At 35.2% G+C, this 16591-nt stretch overlaps 4 protein-coding genes and 2 pseudogenes across 5 annotated transcripts; 3 read left to right on the top strand and 3 right to left on the bottom strand.

Annotated features, from left to right (window-relative positions):
* Positions 1 to 17: 17 nt before the first annotated feature.
* On the top strand, positions 18 to 1417 carry LOC104754568 (putative F-box protein At3g17480). The gene has a single exon (XM_010476787.2). The coding sequence runs from the start codon at positions 43 to 45 to the stop codon at positions 1255 to 1257; it is 1215 nt and encodes a 404-aa protein (XP_010475089.1). The 5' UTR covers positions 18 to 42; the 3' UTR covers positions 1258 to 1417.
* Positions 1418 to 2557: 1140 nt separating this feature from the next.
* LOC147948957 (F-box protein At5g49610-like) lies at positions 2558 to 3724 on the top strand. The gene has a single exon (XM_087469367.1). The coding sequence runs from the start codon at positions 2558 to 2560 to the stop codon at positions 3722 to 3724; it is 1167 nt and encodes a 388-aa protein (XP_087325493.1).
* Positions 3725 to 4034: 310 nt separating this feature from the next.
* Positions 4035 to 6069, bottom strand: LOC147948956 (uncharacterized; annotated as a pseudogene).
* A 511-nt stretch (positions 6070 to 6580) lies between these two features.
* On the top strand, positions 6581 to 13032 carry LOC147948955 (uncharacterized). Its single transcript, XM_087469362.1, has 6 exons — positions 6581 to 6643; positions 10149 to 10367; positions 10504 to 11119; positions 11204 to 11353; positions 11449 to 12038; positions 12982 to 13032. The coding sequence occupies exons 1-6, from the start codon at positions 6581 to 6583 to the stop codon at positions 13030 to 13032; spliced, it is 1689 nt and encodes a 562-aa protein (XP_087325488.1).
* On the bottom strand, positions 13013 to 14791 carry LOC147948954 (uncharacterized; annotated as a pseudogene). Its single transcript, XR_015580940.1, has one exon. The product of XR_015580940.1 is annotated as an uncharacterized LOC147948954 (transcript).
* Positions 14792 to 15137: 346 nt separating this feature from the next.
* LOC104730371 (uncharacterized) lies at positions 15138 to 16466 on the bottom strand. The gene is made up of 2 exons (XM_010449535.2): positions 16398 to 16466; positions 15138 to 15994 (listed from the first exon to the last, which is right to left on the bottom strand). Exon 2 carries the CDS (start codon positions 15979 to 15981, stop codon positions 15265 to 15267), a length of 717 nt encoding a protein of 238 aa, XP_010447837.2. The 5' UTR covers positions 15982 to 15994; positions 16398 to 16466; the 3' UTR covers positions 15138 to 15264.
* Between the last annotated feature and the right edge of the window lie 125 nt (positions 16467 to 16591).

The following is a 16591-nucleotide window of genomic DNA, read 5'->3' as shown; positions in this document are numbered from 1 at the left end:
TAAAAACAATCCTCTCAAAGGTTTTTTCTCTGGCCACGCGCGATGTTGAACCAAGACGTGATTCAAGAGATCCTCTCTCATTGTTCAGCGACGGAGATTGCAAGATTCCGTCTACAAAACAAAGAGTGCAACAAACGAAGTTACGAGTTGAGATTTATCGATCATCATCTCCATAAAGCCAACTCTGTTTTCGGCTATTTTGCTCATTACGAGGACAAATGGTCTAGGTATCACCCCCGTTTCGTCCCCGGCGTTGAAGCAGAACAAGAAGACAAAGAAGATAAAACCCAAATCTCGCTTCAGTTTCTTCCTCGGAACAACACAAAGATCAAAGCTTGTGATACACATCATGGGATTTTGCTCTGTATCGGTGATAGGTTTAAAGAAGCGAAAACAATACCAGAGTACATCGTTTGTAAACCTGCTACAAAGCAGTTCCGGATCATACCAAACCCTAAAACTCGATATCTGACGATCGCAACCGGTTTAATGGTGATTTCTTTGACTCCGTTTCGGTATAAGATCATTAGGGTTTCTGAACCAAGGAGATGGACGACAAAGGAGGGTTTCTATAATCACAACTGCGAGGTCTTCGATTCTGATACCTTCGCGTGGAAGCGACTGAATGATTTCGAGTTATCAGAGTTTTTCCCGAGAGAAGCTATACCGGTATCAGCATACGGTTTCTTGCATTGGTTAACAAGGAAGAACAACGTGATCCGGTTCTGTATGCGAACCGAAACTTGGTCTATTTTCTCTGTTCCGGACGTACTATTGGACGATAGCAGTCTCATCTTGGTCAGCTACGAAGGAAAGCTAGGTGTTACTCAACATTCGGAATCAAGAAACGGAGCTGAGTTATGGGTTTTGGAGAACAGTTTGAGAAAGTCTTGGGTAAAAGTGGAAGACGCAAAAATTACAGCGTTGAATGATGAATATGCACAACCCTTTTGGTTCCCAAGTAGCGACGTCGTATCATTGGCGGCTAGTGATCGGTTCGGTCTCTACAACATGAATAGCAACAACTGTCGATATTTGCATAAGAATGAAGCTTTTTTCTCGTCCGGCCACCCACCCAGTTCTCATCTTATACCTTTCTACTCAAACTACGACAGAGTTTGTTTGCATAAAGATGAAGTTGAAAGAAAAGATAAGAAAGAAGTGAGAGATGAAGAGAGTTTTTTTCCCGTTCGGCTACTCACCAAGTTATGGTTTTACCCCTTTCTATTAAAACTACGACAGAGCTTGTTTGGATAAAGATGAAGCTGAAAGAAAAGATACGAAAGGAGTGAGAGATGAAGAGAGTAAGCTTTTAATATGGTCAAGAGAATAGTAAAAAAAAACATAGAAGATGATTGTTAAGTAAGACCCTTTTTTTTTGTTGTAATCGGATAGATTATGTCTCTCTTTTTTTTTTGTTTTTATCTTGTTTTCTCTGTTGTAAATGAACATATATAAAAGATTTATTCTATTAAGATTTTGAAATTTTATCTTCTAAAGTAAATCTAAATTTAGTTTTAATATATGAATATTAAATCATGTGTTCTAAAAACCGAAATAGTAAACAACAAATGATGAAAAAACTTATATTTTGGATATTAGTGGAAGATATATGATGATTCATAAAATGTTTATGGAAGATTTGACTATATATAAATCTGTAAAACAGATTAATCCAATAACAAATGAAATGATTCTGAAATTTTATTTGCTAAAGTAAATTTAAATTTAGTTTTGATATTTGAATACTAAATCATGTGTCATAAAAACTTAGTAAACAACAAATGATGGAAAATCTTATATTTTGGATATTAATGGAAGATATATGATGATTCATAAAATGTTTATGGAAGATTTGATTATATATATATATATATATATATATATATAAATCTATTTAAAATAGATTAATACTATAAAAAATGAATGAGATGTCATCATTACAAAATAAAGGGTTATATTTAATTTGCTACTTAATCATATAATATTAAGTACTTATTTAATCAATAAGATATACCTTACTTAAAAAATTTAAAATAGCACAATAAGGAAAATTGCATGTAATAAGTATGAATAAAATAATTTAAAAAAGTGTGAATAAATTTCCTAATGACACTAAGGGAGTGTATTGAACTTGATATTTTAGGAGATTTTGGAGTATTCTGAAATCCCCTGTTATCTAATTGATGATTTTAAAAAATCATATGAAATCTTATGTTATTGAATGTGAAATTTATAAAATCCATTTAGAATCTCTTTGCTATTCAATCAATAATTTATAAATTTCACCTCAAATCTACTGTTATTAAAAAAATCACAATTTTTTAATAAAAAGCTACTGAATGAGATTCTAGGAGATTTTTATAGAGATGGAAGCAAATTTGCAATAGACAATTTTGTTATAATATGTTTCTCAAAACAGACGTGGACCAATAGTGAATCTAACTGACACATTTGTTTAACCAAATCTATAAAACTACAGAAGCTAAAACTTGACAAAACAAAATATATATAGACCCTAAACAAGTCATCTTGCTAACTTCTCGCTATCACCAAAATGAGTTATCCTGCAATGAACCAAGACATAATCTTAGGAATTTTGTCTTACTGTCCGGTGTCAGCAATTGAAAAATTCAGATTTCTAAACAAAGATTACTACAAACGAATGTCGGAATCTTGGTTTATCAATCTTAATCTCCTTAGAACCAATCCTGTCTTTGGAGTTTTTATCCAATACAAAGGATCTCTTTCAACATATTATTCCACTTATTATGTCCTCACTTCTAAGAACATTCATCATAGATCTAAAGTCTCGCTCGAGTTTTTACCGGTAGAGAAGGTAAAGATCGAAGCTTGTGACCCAAGTCATGGGATTTTGCTCTGTGTTGATCCTAAGTGCTATGGAAGAACAACGTATATTGTTTGTAAACCAACCACAAAACAGTACCATACTATACCAAACCCGGAAACCGGATGTTTACGGACAATTGTAACCGGCTTAATCGTCATTGGAGCAAACCCTTTTCGATATAAGATTGTCAAACTATCTCAGCAAAATAAGATAACGTTTTCAGAAAATGATAATTGCTACACACTCATATGCGAAGTTTTCGATTCTGATTCGTTTGCGTGGAAACAATTAGACGATTATGTAAAGCTACCAAAAGGCGAATTCTTGAGGATTTCAAGTGTACCAGTATCAATTAACGGATTCTTGCATTGGTTAACGACTTCGAACAAGAATGTATTCCGGTTTTGTATGAAAACCGAAACATGGTCTCTCCTTCCGCTTCCGAACGATTTAACAAGAACTAGTCCTCTAGTTTTAGCAAAGTATGAAGGTAAGCTAGGAATAATACTCTGGAAACCGAAAAGCGGAGAAAACTTAAAGAGGGTTTGGGTGCTGGATAGTACTTTTGGAAAGACATGGGTGAATATGAAAGAAGAGAAAAGTATAGTAGAAGAAGATAAATTAGTTAGACCTGTGTGGTTACTCCCACAACTTAACGTTGCAGTGATGTGTGGTTTTGATTGGGTTGGTCTTTGTGATATGAAGACTAATAGCATGAAATCTGAGCGTTACAAGATAAGCCTTCCATTTACTGTTGATTACAATTCTTCTTCCGTTGATTATTTCCCTTTTTACTCTGACTATGAAAGACTTAATCTGAACGAAGGTCCAACAGTTGTTAGACAGTCAAGAGTGTGCCAAGATAATTGGTAGAATGGTAGGTAACCAATTTTTGTTTTATTGAAATTATCCTTTATTTTTAGTAAATCAAAGACTATAGAGTATGTTATTTATGATTTGTAACATTATATTTGAGTATATTCAGTGTTTTCTTGATGAATTTGTAGAGTATATAAAATATGTGAACAATATTTTTAATTTTCTTTTTATAATAATTATTGTATTTTGTTAGAGTTTTTAATTGTAATCATTTATATTTTCATTTAGATTTTAGTATTTTGGAAAAAAGGAAAAGAGTTCTTAAATCGAAAGTATCGAAAGATAATTGTGAAGAAAAAACCGGTTTTGTACACTCTCCGAAGAAACCTACATTAATACCGGTTAGCAAATTTAACAGCCAAAAACCGTGTCAATCTGATTCAAGATCCACAAACTTCTTTTGCCGCTGCCCATAAATCTGAAGTATATCTCCTAAACTTACTTAACTAAGCTGGAGTGATTTTTCGGTGGCTCTGTTGTCACGAGCCGGGGAACTAATGTATCGCACTACTTCCAGAAGGAAACAGTTTTGGAACTGGGGAAGCTCCTGGCCAATTGGATACTCCTGGTCCTGGAAGTGGATTAAACTCCTCGAAAACTCTCTGTCTTGTAGAAGTCATTTACATACTGCAAACTGCAAATGATCAAAGTCCAGCCTCCTGCAAATAGCTAACACATGCGAACACGGGTACTTGTAAACTTGCCATGTCTGACACGTGCAAACTCGATCGCTGCAGTAAAAAAAAATATTTCTTGTTGCCATTTAGCAGCACTTTTGTGACCTGGAACCTCTCTGCAGTCTGGTCTATAGGCAAGACATGGTGTGTTCGAGAAGCTAACGTGTACTCTTCTAGCTTTGCCATGACATGTTCAGCATAGACCTCTCCTCTGTTCTTTTGAGACTCCTCGAGAAGACCATGTGGCGATTTGAAAAGCTCTGCCAGTGCCAGGTGATCAAATACTAGCAAGATGCAGGCTGTGCTTTGTTTACAAAACTTCTGATGCACGAAAAGAACCAACACCAAGTACCAGCTAACAAATTATTTTGGGTAATAATCGCAAACGCAAGTGGTAAAAGCATGTTTTCGGCATCAAATCCTGCAGCAACCAACATTGTTCCATGGTAATTACCACTCAAGTCTACCGAATCCACAATAATCAGAGGTCTGCAGTAAGGAAACCCTTCAATTGGCTGCTGAAACGCCCAAAACACAGAACGAAAGGATGCACCTTTGGTAACTGGAAAAATATCATGTTGCCATTCCAAGAGCATCTTGTTAGATGAACTAAGGGCAGCCAGAAAATCTGAGCTCACATCTTGTAGCTTACAGCTATGCGGACCGGTATGTTCTATTATCTCAAAGACATTGCTTTCCGTTTAGCTACCTTGAGAGCCCATCCGCAGTGTCCCTTGCATAAAAATTCACATAAATTTTCATACGCATTGTACTCAAGTTGCCTTCTATTAGAGTACAACTTCACTGCTTTCTCCAGCTCATACCTATCTCTAAAAAGCATCGCAACATGAACTCACATTCATCAAGCCATGAACTAAAGATAACTATTTTGCCATACTATAACTGAAGCTTGATTGACCTGACTTTTTTCAAATCCAAATTCAAATTATTACCACCATTTTTCCATAGTTCCCAGCATCCGGTCTCTGCTCATACTTAATCCACCCGTTATTAGTATGCTCTTGCAGAGTTCTTAGTGTGTTATCTCTCACACTTGCATTTACATCAGCATCAACATAAGCATCTTCTGTCCGAGAACTCTTTTGGGTAGCCTGATTTGCGGAAGAACTAACATTATTTGCCAATGGCGACAGATGAGAAACAGGACCAGAATCGGTTTGATCTCCAAGTACAACTCCACATTGTTGATAGAAGGATGGTAGCTTGGAACCTCAAGCATGGTCTCAAGGATACAAGCCTACAATCATCCACAACGGGCAAACACATGTACTTCACCAACGATTGTTGAACAATGGAAGGGTACCTACCCATCAAATCAATCTGAAACTTTCCCTTGTCAAAACCAGTAACTCGATGCAGATCCTCCAACAATTGGGATAATTCGATTTTTCTATCAACTCTGATCACTCTTGGACTTGATCCTTCATAGAATGGACCATCAGGACCATCTTTTATACACCCATTCCAATAACAGAACACTGGAATTTTTCTTGTATCCATGACCATGAGCACCACAGACCTCGAGAAAATACAAAGAAACACAAAAAAAAAAAAAATCAGTCAAGGGTTTCAAATGAAAAACCCAAAGCCATGTTACTGATTCTAAACGAGAAAACCCTAAAAACTCAATTTCAAACGATAAAGGAGAAAACTTTGTAAACGATGACAAACCCCATCAAAAGGATAACTTAGAACTGCGAGGATAAAGACAACAACAACGATATATTTTAAGGCAGGAGAATCTCAAAGAGAAGTGGCTACGGAAGCAATGTCCAAGCGAATGAGGAACCTAAAGTTCAAATTCATAAGATGAAGGTAGCCAGAGGAACACTATACTATGACTACTAGTACGCCATCAAATAAAAAGAGAAACCCTAATTAGTATCCCTTGGTTAGTTAGGGTTCAAGCTCATTTAACAGAAGAAATTTTTTGAGTCAGATTACCCGGAAAAAGCAGTGCTTCCGGCGTTGATTTCGTCGGAGAAGATATCAAATCCACTGTTGCGAGATGACGGTAAACACTAAATTTAATTTTCCTGTGTAAAATAAAAATAGACAAATGATTTTAATTATCAAGCGAACCGGTCTAAACCGAAATATTGTATTTAACGTTTAAGTATAATTAAATTAGAGTTTTTGTCACCAATTCAATATGTGCCTCAGTGGTTCGAATTGGTACCTTCGAGGCTTCGATGGCGGCTTCCCTGAGGCTGAGGTAATTTAAATTACCTGTTCTTTTTTTTCTTCTCGCTTTTGTTTATTTTTTTTAAATATGACATAAAAAACATTGATTAACTAATTGAGAAATTCCTTTAAATACTACTAAAAATGTTTTTTACTCAAAAATACCACACAAGTTTTTTTTTTCAAAATTACCATAAACACAAAAAATGATTTTTAAGGATGTAGAATTTTTTTTTAAGGTTTTGGTTGACACATTTAGTTTTAGGGTATAGTTTTTAGGGGTAGAGTTTAGTATTTAAAATTTATAAATTAGTTTTTAGTATTAAAACTTTAGTTCAATTATGTGGTATTTTTAGAAAAAATTATATTTTAGTGGTATTTTTGGGAAAAAAAACTAAATTATGATATTTTTTGAACAAAAACCTATTTTAGTGGTATTTATGACAATTGCCCTTAATAATTTCTTTTTTTTTCATTTACTTTTTGGACACACAAACAAATAATTTCTAACAACAAAATACAGTACTTGTACATTACCAAAATACAAAAGTACATCTCCGCACAACAACCAAAAACTACTTTTGAGTAAACATTACATGAACAAAACCGGTTTTATACACCCTCAAAAGACCTACATTAACCCTGTTAAACTTTTTACAAACAAACTAGATGATAACCCGTACTGTGGAATGTGGGGAAATATTTACGTAAATTTTTATTTATTAGTTACAAAATAATAGTATTATCTTTATTTGAGTTATTTTACATATTCTATAATTTATAAATTTAATTTACTTAGTTTCATACTCCGGTTTTGACTATAATCGGTACAATAAATTTAACGACATACCATTATTAGGTTTTGGGTATAATTGCTTAATTTTTTTAGAATTGGTAGAATCAAGAAAATCCTTATTTACTCGTGATCCGATTTACAATTTGTAGCAGTATTGAGTCAACGTAAAACATAAATTAAAGTGTAAGAAAATTATATGAGTGGGAGGTAGAATGGAGTATAACAAAATATTTTTGTTATTAAAACTCATCGATCTTAGTGCAAAATCATAAAATTTGAATATTAATAAGTAAAATAAGTTAACCCATAAAATATATATGCTTTGAATAGTGTGACAGGACAATATATTATATCTCCTACAATAGAGAATTTAGTCAATTTGTTAATCATCTCATTATATTAAATTATATATATCATATCCACTCAAATTTTGAATTAATTTGTGAATGAGCTAAATCTTTTAGAAAATAAGATCATTAATTGTAGAAAAATTTGCTAAAAAAAATTATAACCCACACTGTTTAAATAGTGTAGGTTTAATAGTTTTCTGTGGATAATTATTTTTATTTTTATATATGAAACAAAATATAGGAAATTAATCTAAAAATTAAAATTAATCATAAAACAAAAAATAAAAAAATATATGAAATTAATCTAAAAGTTGTTTTGAAAGTTGAAAACATCTTATATTATGAAACAAAACAAAACCTCTAAAACATCTTATATTTTGAAACGGATGGAGTATTATGATTGATCATAATTATTATTTACGATTTTCTAGTAAATTTTTTTTTTTGTAGATGTTTTTGAAAAACTAAGGTTCAAATTATGTGTAAGAAAGATTGGATTTCTAGTTATTCAAATATCATATGTTATAATCTAATATTAATGTTATGAATAATTGTTTTATTCTGGCAAAAAAAAAATTGTTTTATTGATACTATTGACGAAAGTAGGTTTTTTATTTTAATTAATAAAAATATATATTATAAAATTGAGATTTTCTGACTTGATTTATGAATAAATGTATTCTGAATTATTATTTTTTGGTATAAATTATATTAATACGGATTAAGTTCAAAATAAAAAGCATTAACTTATGTATATTGGAAACACTATACTTTTGATACCTTGTTATGATTTTGATAATTTTTAATCAAAAAAAAGGAAAAAATCAGTTGCTATCATGATTTAAGCCTCTTCATTATTTTAAAGTTAAACAATTCTTAATATATTATATAAGTAATGTGTTGAAAAATAAAAGAAAAACAATTAAAAAGCAACTATAATGAGTATATCTTGACTGAAGAATATCCATTCTAGATATTTAGCATATGGAAATGTATAGATAGTTACTCGTGCTATACATTTTATAATCTTTTATATTTCATTTACTTAGTTTTATACTCTCATTTCAACGCGTTTTGGCTACATGATACAATGTTCAAATCCGTGAATCATATAAATTTGGTAAAATCTAAAAATAAAACAAAACATGTATTGCAGCGGTCATGTTTAGAAATCTCGATTTATCTTTTTGATTTATTTATTAGTTATATATATTATATTAAATAAGATATAATATTTGTGATTTCTTAGATTTTAATAAAATGTCTCTGCATCGATATGTGGTGCAAAAAAATATTTAATAAATTAGATATAATATTTTATATTTTAAAAATATAAGTAATGTTGTATCTTAGTTTTAAATATATATGTCACTATTAAACGATTTAGGGATGCATTTATTTAATCTTAGTTTTATAAATAAAATTAAGTTTTATAATTGTTCTAAATAGTTTATTATTGTTTCCTAAGATTTCTGTAACAATAAATAAAATCTGTTAAAATAATTTCATTAAATAATTTCAAAACTATTGGGTTATAAAAAATAAAATCGTTTTATAAGATTAATCCAATTATTACGGAGAGTATGAACAGAGCTCTGATTCGGGATATTTCGGAAGCGGAAGTCCGAAAGGCTCTATTCGCCATGCATCCGGAGAAAACCCGAGGTCCGGACGGGATGACGGCTCTGTTTTTTCAACGGTTTTGGTCCTCTCTTAAGGGGGATTTGGTGGTTTTGGTTAAAGAGTTTTTTCGAACTGGTAGTTTTGATCCTCTTCTTAATGAGACTAATATATGTCTCATTCCTAAAGTTGATCGACCGCAGCGGATGGCGGAGTTTAGGCCGATCAGTCTTTGTAACGTGAGTTACAAAATTATTTCTAAAGTTTTGTGTTTTCGGCTGAAGCGTTTATTGTCCCTTTTGGTTTCAGAAACACAATCAGCCTTTGTTTCTGGTCGTTTAATTACAGATAATATTCTTGTAGCTCAGGAGATGTTCCATGGGCTAAATACTAACCGTCGGTGTAATTCGGAGTTCTGGCTTTTAAAACGGATATGAGTAAGGCATATGATCGGGTTGAGTGGGATTTTTTGGAGGCGGTTATGGTTCAATTAGGATTTGATAGAAAATGGATTTCATGGATCATGTGGTGTGTCAGTGTTGTATCAAGTTCTTCTGAATGGCCAGCCTAGTGATTTTATTAGACCACATCAAGGATTACGTCAAGGGGATCCTCTGTCACCATATCTATTTATACTTTGTACAGAGGTTTTGATAGCAAATATTAAAAAGGCTAAAAGGGAGCAGAAATTAACGGGTATTTTCATTGCCTGTGGTAGTCCTACTGTTTCGCATTTGTTGTTCGCTGATGATAGTTTGTTCTTTTGTAAGGCAGAGGCGACTGAATGTAGGACGGTAATGGATATAATAGGTAATTATGGTAAAGCCTCAGGACAAGAAGTTAATCTGGAGAAGTCCTCTATCATGTTTGGTAAAAAGGTCCCGTCAGATATACGATCTCAATTGAAATCCGTTATTGGTATTTCTAAGGAGGGCGGTATGGGTTTTTATTTGGGTATTCCTGAAAACCTGCAGGGCTCGAAAACTAAGGTTTTTAGCTATGTAAAGGATCGATTGGATGATCGAGTAAATGGTTGGTCTGCAAAGCATTGGCAAGGAAATAATGATTAAATTGGTGGCTTTGGCACTTCCAACACATGTTATGTCATGTTATAAATTGCCAAAGGAGTTGACGTCTAAATTAACGAGTGTTATTTCCAACTTCTGGTGGAAATCTAATGATAAGGCTCGAGGTTTGCATTGGGTTGCTTGGGATAAATTATGCAAAGATAAAAGTGAAGGGGGCTTGGGTTTCCGAGCTCTGGAACAATTTAATGATGCTATGCTGGCCAAACAGTTTTGGCGGTTAATTCATAATCCGATATCTTTAATGGCTCGGGTGATGAAAGGACGATATTTCAGAAACAAACATCCTCTTATGGCAAAAAAACCGAATAACCCTTCTTTTGCATGGCAGAGTATTTATTCAACTAAGGGGTTGGTGGAACAGGGAGCGCGATGGGCTGTAGGTTCTCGTTGTTCCATTTCGGTTTGGCGAGATCTATGGTTACCGGATATTCGTCCAAGACCAGCGAATGGTAGGGGGAGATTGTTGCTCCCGAGTTTGATGGTTAATCATTTATTTAATCCATTTATGAAGGATTGGCATTTGCCTATTCTTGAGGAGTTTTTTGAACCGGTGGATATACCACTTATTCAGAGTATGCCGGTCAGTAAAACTTATCAACCGGATAGATTATTATGGCATTATACTAAGTCAGGGAAGTATTCGGTTAAGTCAGGTTATCGGTTAGCCCGGGAATTAATTGTGGAAGTTGAGTATGGGCCATCGTGTATGTCTCTGAGGGCTTAGTCCTGGAAATTAGATGTACCCCCAAAGATTCAACATTTTTTCTGGCAAATTGCCTCGGGTACCCTTCCCGTGTTAGAACGGCTTGCGTATCGGGGTGTCCGTTGTGATGCTTTGTGTAAGCGGTGTGATTCGGAGACGGAGACGGAGACTATAAACCAGCACTGTTTGATTGTCCTCGGTCGCGATGTATTTGGGAGTTGGCCCCGGTGTTGCTGGAACCGGGAGGTTTTCCATATGCCTCTATCTATGCGAATTTAGACTTCATATTTTGGAGGGCGACTTCTCAATCCGGGGTTTCTGATATCATTTCTCGTCTCCCCTGGATTTTATGGTCACTTTGGAAAGACAAGAATAAAAAGGTTTTCCAGGGCATTGAGTTAGAGCCAGTTGAGATTTTAAATCAAGCGGCAACTGATAAATTATTGTGGGAGGAAACCAAATCTTATTCAGTGAGAAATCTGCTCCCCCCACCCTTAGTGGAGGAGAGGGATTCTTCTATCCGATGTCAGGTTGATGGTTCATGGAAAGGTACGGACCCTTTTCAGGGTCTGGGTTGGTGGTGCTGCAATGGTGAAGATTACATGCTTCTTTTGGGAGCACGGAGTCTCAGACGAGGTCTTACTTCCCTACACGCAGAATTACAAGCACTGATATGGGTTATGGAGTCCTTACTGGCGGCTGGAGTTGTTTGTCAGGCTTTCGAGACGGATTGTGCAGAGCTAGTTGCGATGGTGCAGACGCCGGACGATTGGTCTGCTTTTTCGAATTTACTGGAGGATTTTTCGCAGCTCCAAACATCTTACCCTTCCTTTTCTCTAGTCAGGATTCCCCGCGACATCAACGCAAGGGTAGATTGTCTTGCTCGATCTTCAAGATCTTTAATTTCTGAATCTTCTTTTGTAAACTCTTATCCTCCTGTTTGGGCAACCAATCTTGGAGTCCTCGTTTAATTTATTAATGTTAGGTTGAAAAAAAAAAGATTTATTGTTCTAAAATATTGTTGAAAATATTTATAATATATTTACGTGAATTAATTAAGATTTTACGTAACCAAGATTTTTTTTCTGATTTTATAAGATTTTTTGAGTTGAAAAATAAAAAAGAAAATAATTAAGAAACACTAAAAAAATAACTATATTAATATTTACATGAATTTGTTTTCTTTTAATAACTATATTAATAAAAAATCTGTTTTTTACAACAAATTAATATTAAAAATATACACAATATAATGACATTTTGTGTAATATGCCACATAAGAATAGGGTTAATTGTTTAGAACATTGCTTAAATAATACTCCCTCCGTTTCATAATATAGGATGTTTAGAGAAATATTTTTGTTTCATAATATAGGATGTTTCCAACTTTCTATGCAACTTTTAGATTAAATTTATATTTTCTATTATGCAGACTTGTTTATGATTGGTTTAACTTTTTAAAAGTAATTATTTCTTAATATGCGTGTTTCCACTAAAACATCCTATATTTTGAAACGGAGGGAGTATAATAGAGATATGTTCCTAACTAGTTCATGCACCAAATTCTCGCCGCTTAAGTTTCTCTAAAATCCAAAATAACACTTATTTTAAAACATAAAAATAATAATCACAAACAACTAGTTTCCAACAAAAATTTTGACTCATATATATATAGCTCTCCAAAAAATAATAAAAACTCAGCGTTGGTTTTCCCAGACTTAAACAACATGTCCAACTGTTATCAACTATAAACATAAAGTTCAAAAATCCGAGTTTAAACTATTGTTTAATGTGTATTCTATTGATTTTCAGATGTTAGCACTATTAAGAATACTCAAGCACATGCTAAACACAACACTATAGATAATAGTTCATAATTCTATACAAATTTCAAATAGTTCATAATTCATAGAAATTTCAAAGCAAAAAATGTAAAAAACAAACTGACTCACTGCAATAAAAAATTGATTCAAAGGAAAAAAAAGGAAAATTGTGAACCAATGATAAAATGGAGAACTAGGCCGCATCATCTTCGGATCCGCGCTCATGTGGTACCTCTAGAGAAGGTGAACGACGACGTACTGGACGAACACACCCACAACAAGATAAACCATCAATAGAATTCCAGACACTCCAGAGACACTCAACAACATACTGCTGGAATGGGTCTTGATCCATGGGTGCTGCAGGAAGTTCTAGAAACTCAAACGGAGGGCAGAAGACAAAGAGGCTCTGTGTTTACCCCCAACAGAGTTAGTAGTCGTAAACTCCTCAGAAGGTGTAGGAGCAGCACGAGGAGTGCGACGTCGAGTGGTCGGCTGAGTGACAAGGTCACACGGGTCAGGCTCAAATTGAAGCTGATGATAATCCTCTCCAATGTCAGTAAGATCAGCCTGTGGCAACTGAACCAAATGTGCCCCTCTGCTGTCACTGAAACACCACAACAAAGTCTTCTTCATCCACTGAGCATGCATCATGTACTCAGCATCCATAACAGGGCAGTCAGTAACAATCCTGCAACTCTCTAGGTCGATCCTAAAGTGCCTGAAGATCGGAGTCAAAAGACTTCCAACGCTCTCTATCTTCTTCCCCTTTCCAGTGAAAGGCTTGGTCTTCAAGGAAACCAAATGATGCGCGAAAACTGCACCCATGTTAACAGGCCTATCCAACTTAGACTTAGGAAAAACTCCAGCAATCAAGTCTCTCAATCCAAAGTACAATAAGACCATCTCCGTGACCCTCATCTTCCCAGGCTCCATCTTGCACAAAAATGTGTGCCCAATGAGACGAGTGACATACCTTAGGACCGGATGTCTAACATCTGTCTGTGTAGACGCCTTGGAATCACACTGCCCGTTTCTGAACAGGCTCCAGAAATCCTGCACCGTAGGAAAATGAGCAGGAAGTACAACTTCTGTAAAGTCTCTCTCAAAACCATAAATCCCGCAGAGATCCCTGAGTGGTAGCCTGTAACGAATACCTCTAATAAAGAAAGACAAAATCCCTTCCTGCACATTCTTCAATCGCTCATTCTGATAGTAAACACCCACTGTAGCCATAAATTGACAAACAAGATCTGGATACATCTCATACTGCTTATATGCAATGGTCCCTAAACCAATCTTATCCAACAAAGCTAAAACCGCAGTCTCAATTCCCATTTGTCTCGTCACAACCCGATCAAGAACCCTAGTAGGCTTAAGCTCTACCCCTAGCCAAGCATATAGAACAAAGTATCATACTCATCCCAATCATCTAAGGCAGGCCGATTGATGCATTCCTCCTTTTCAAACTCCTTCCTAACACAATCATCCCAAACTCTATTAGAACATATCTTTTTACCTTCAAGCTTGGCCCAAAGAGGACGAGATAGACCTGTAGCAGCTGAAGAAGAGGCCGCCGGAGGTGGAGGAACACTCATCGGAGGCGACGGTGGCCGGCTGCGCGGTGGGGTGGAGGTGGAAGGTTGGGAGGCGGTGTTCTTTCTGTGACACTTGCAGCGTTCACTGATGTCTTTCGTTCCCTGTTTTAAAAATCGGCCTAGGCGGCCGTATAATCGCCGTTTATACGCATGGCGGCTCCTCACCGCCGCAATTTCACCATCGGCGGCCAATAAATCGGATTATGAAAAAAAAAAATTGAGAACTTTTGAATATCTAACTATGATTTGATTGGTTTCCTTTCATAGATCTATCGTATTAGGATTGAAACTATAAGAATAAGAAGGTAAATCGACAAACAATTGTAGAAGAAATAAACACGCAGCTTTAAATTAGGTTTTACAGATCGTGACTGAGAAAGAAGACGAGGATATATTGGTCATTTTGCATTTATTAGTGAAAAATAAGAAAAAAACATAAAACGTGATTACTACGGGTCGAACTCGAGGTCAGTGGGCTTCAAAGCCCATTAAAAAACCGCTGGACCAGTCTTAACTCTTTGTTATTTGTTACAGATTTAATATATTATACGTATATATGGATAAAACCCCTAAAACTAATCCCCGATTAATCCCCGATTAATCCCTGATTTAAATCCGATTTGCCGATTAATCGCTAGGCCCTCCCTCACCGCCCGACTAACGCCTAGCGATTTTTAAAACATGGCTTTCGTTAGAGTTGGCTTTTTCAATTTTGGATCCTTCTGTGCAACAACCCCGTTATCACAACGGTTTCCGGCATCTGTACTCTCCTCATCTTCAATCCACCCATTATGGTTATCCTCCGGCACATCTGTACTCGCTTCATCTTCAATCCACCCATTATGGTTATACTCTGGCACATCTGTACTCTCCTCATCTTCAATCCACCCATTATGGTTATCCTCCGGCAGACTTCTTAGTTTAGTGTTCCTCACACTCACATTTACATCTGCATTGACGCTAGCCTCCTCTTGCCGAGAACGCTTTCGGTTTGCATTATCTTCCAATGGCGACTGATGAGATATATGAACAGTTCCTTCATCAGAAACAACTGCTTTGATCTCTAAATATAACTCCACATTGTTGATACAAGGATGGTAGATTGGAACCTCTGGGATGGTCTCAAGGCTACAATCATCCATAACAGGCAAACGCATATACCTGACCATCGGTTGTTGAACAATGGAAGGGTACCTACCAATCAAATCAATCTGAAACTTTCCCTTCTCAAAACCAGTAACTCGATGCAGATCCTCCAACAATTGGGATAATTCGATTTTTCTATCAACTCTGATCACTCTTGGACTTGAACCTTCATAGAATGGACCATCAGGACCATCTTTTATACATCCATTCCAATAACAGAACACTGGAATCTTTCTTGTATCCATGAGCACCACAAACCTTGAGAAAATGCAAAGAAACACACAAAAAAAATCAGTCAATGGTTTGAATTGAAATACCCAAAGCTATGTTACTGATTCTAAACGAGAAAATCCTAAAAACTCAATTTCAAACTATAAACCCAGCAAAAGAATAACTTGGAACTCCGAGGATAAAGACAACAACAACAAGTGGAAGAAATAATGGATTGGAATCAGAATAGAGCCAAAGCAATGTACGTGATTCAAAGCGAATGAGGAACCTTAAAGTTCAATTTCATAAGATGGTAGCAGCAGGAACACAATACTATTCTAATGTAAACGTTAGGAGAAAGCTTTTATGTAAAAGAGAAACCCCAATTTGTATCACTTGGTTAGTTAGGGTTAAAGCTTATATGGAGAAGGAATGTTTTGAGTCAATTTACCCGACAAAAGCAGTTCTTCCACCGGCGCCGTTGATTTCGTCGGAGAAGATATCAAATCCACTGTAGCGAGAAGACGGTAAATACTAAGGGGTGTTATTGGATTAAAGAATTTAATGAAGTTTAATTAACGCTGGACTTTAGGGGATTTAAAAATCTAATGTATTTGTGTGGATTTTATAATGCATATAAGGTGG

The sequence above is a fragment of the Camelina sativa genome, chromosome 2, assembly GCF_030686135.1.
Source record: "Camelina sativa cultivar CO46 ecotype springtype chromosome 2, ASM3068613v1".
NCBI lineage: Eukaryota > Viridiplantae > Streptophyta > Magnoliopsida > Brassicales > Brassicaceae > Camelina > Camelina sativa.
This window is presented reverse-complemented; position numbering and strand designations above follow the sequence as displayed.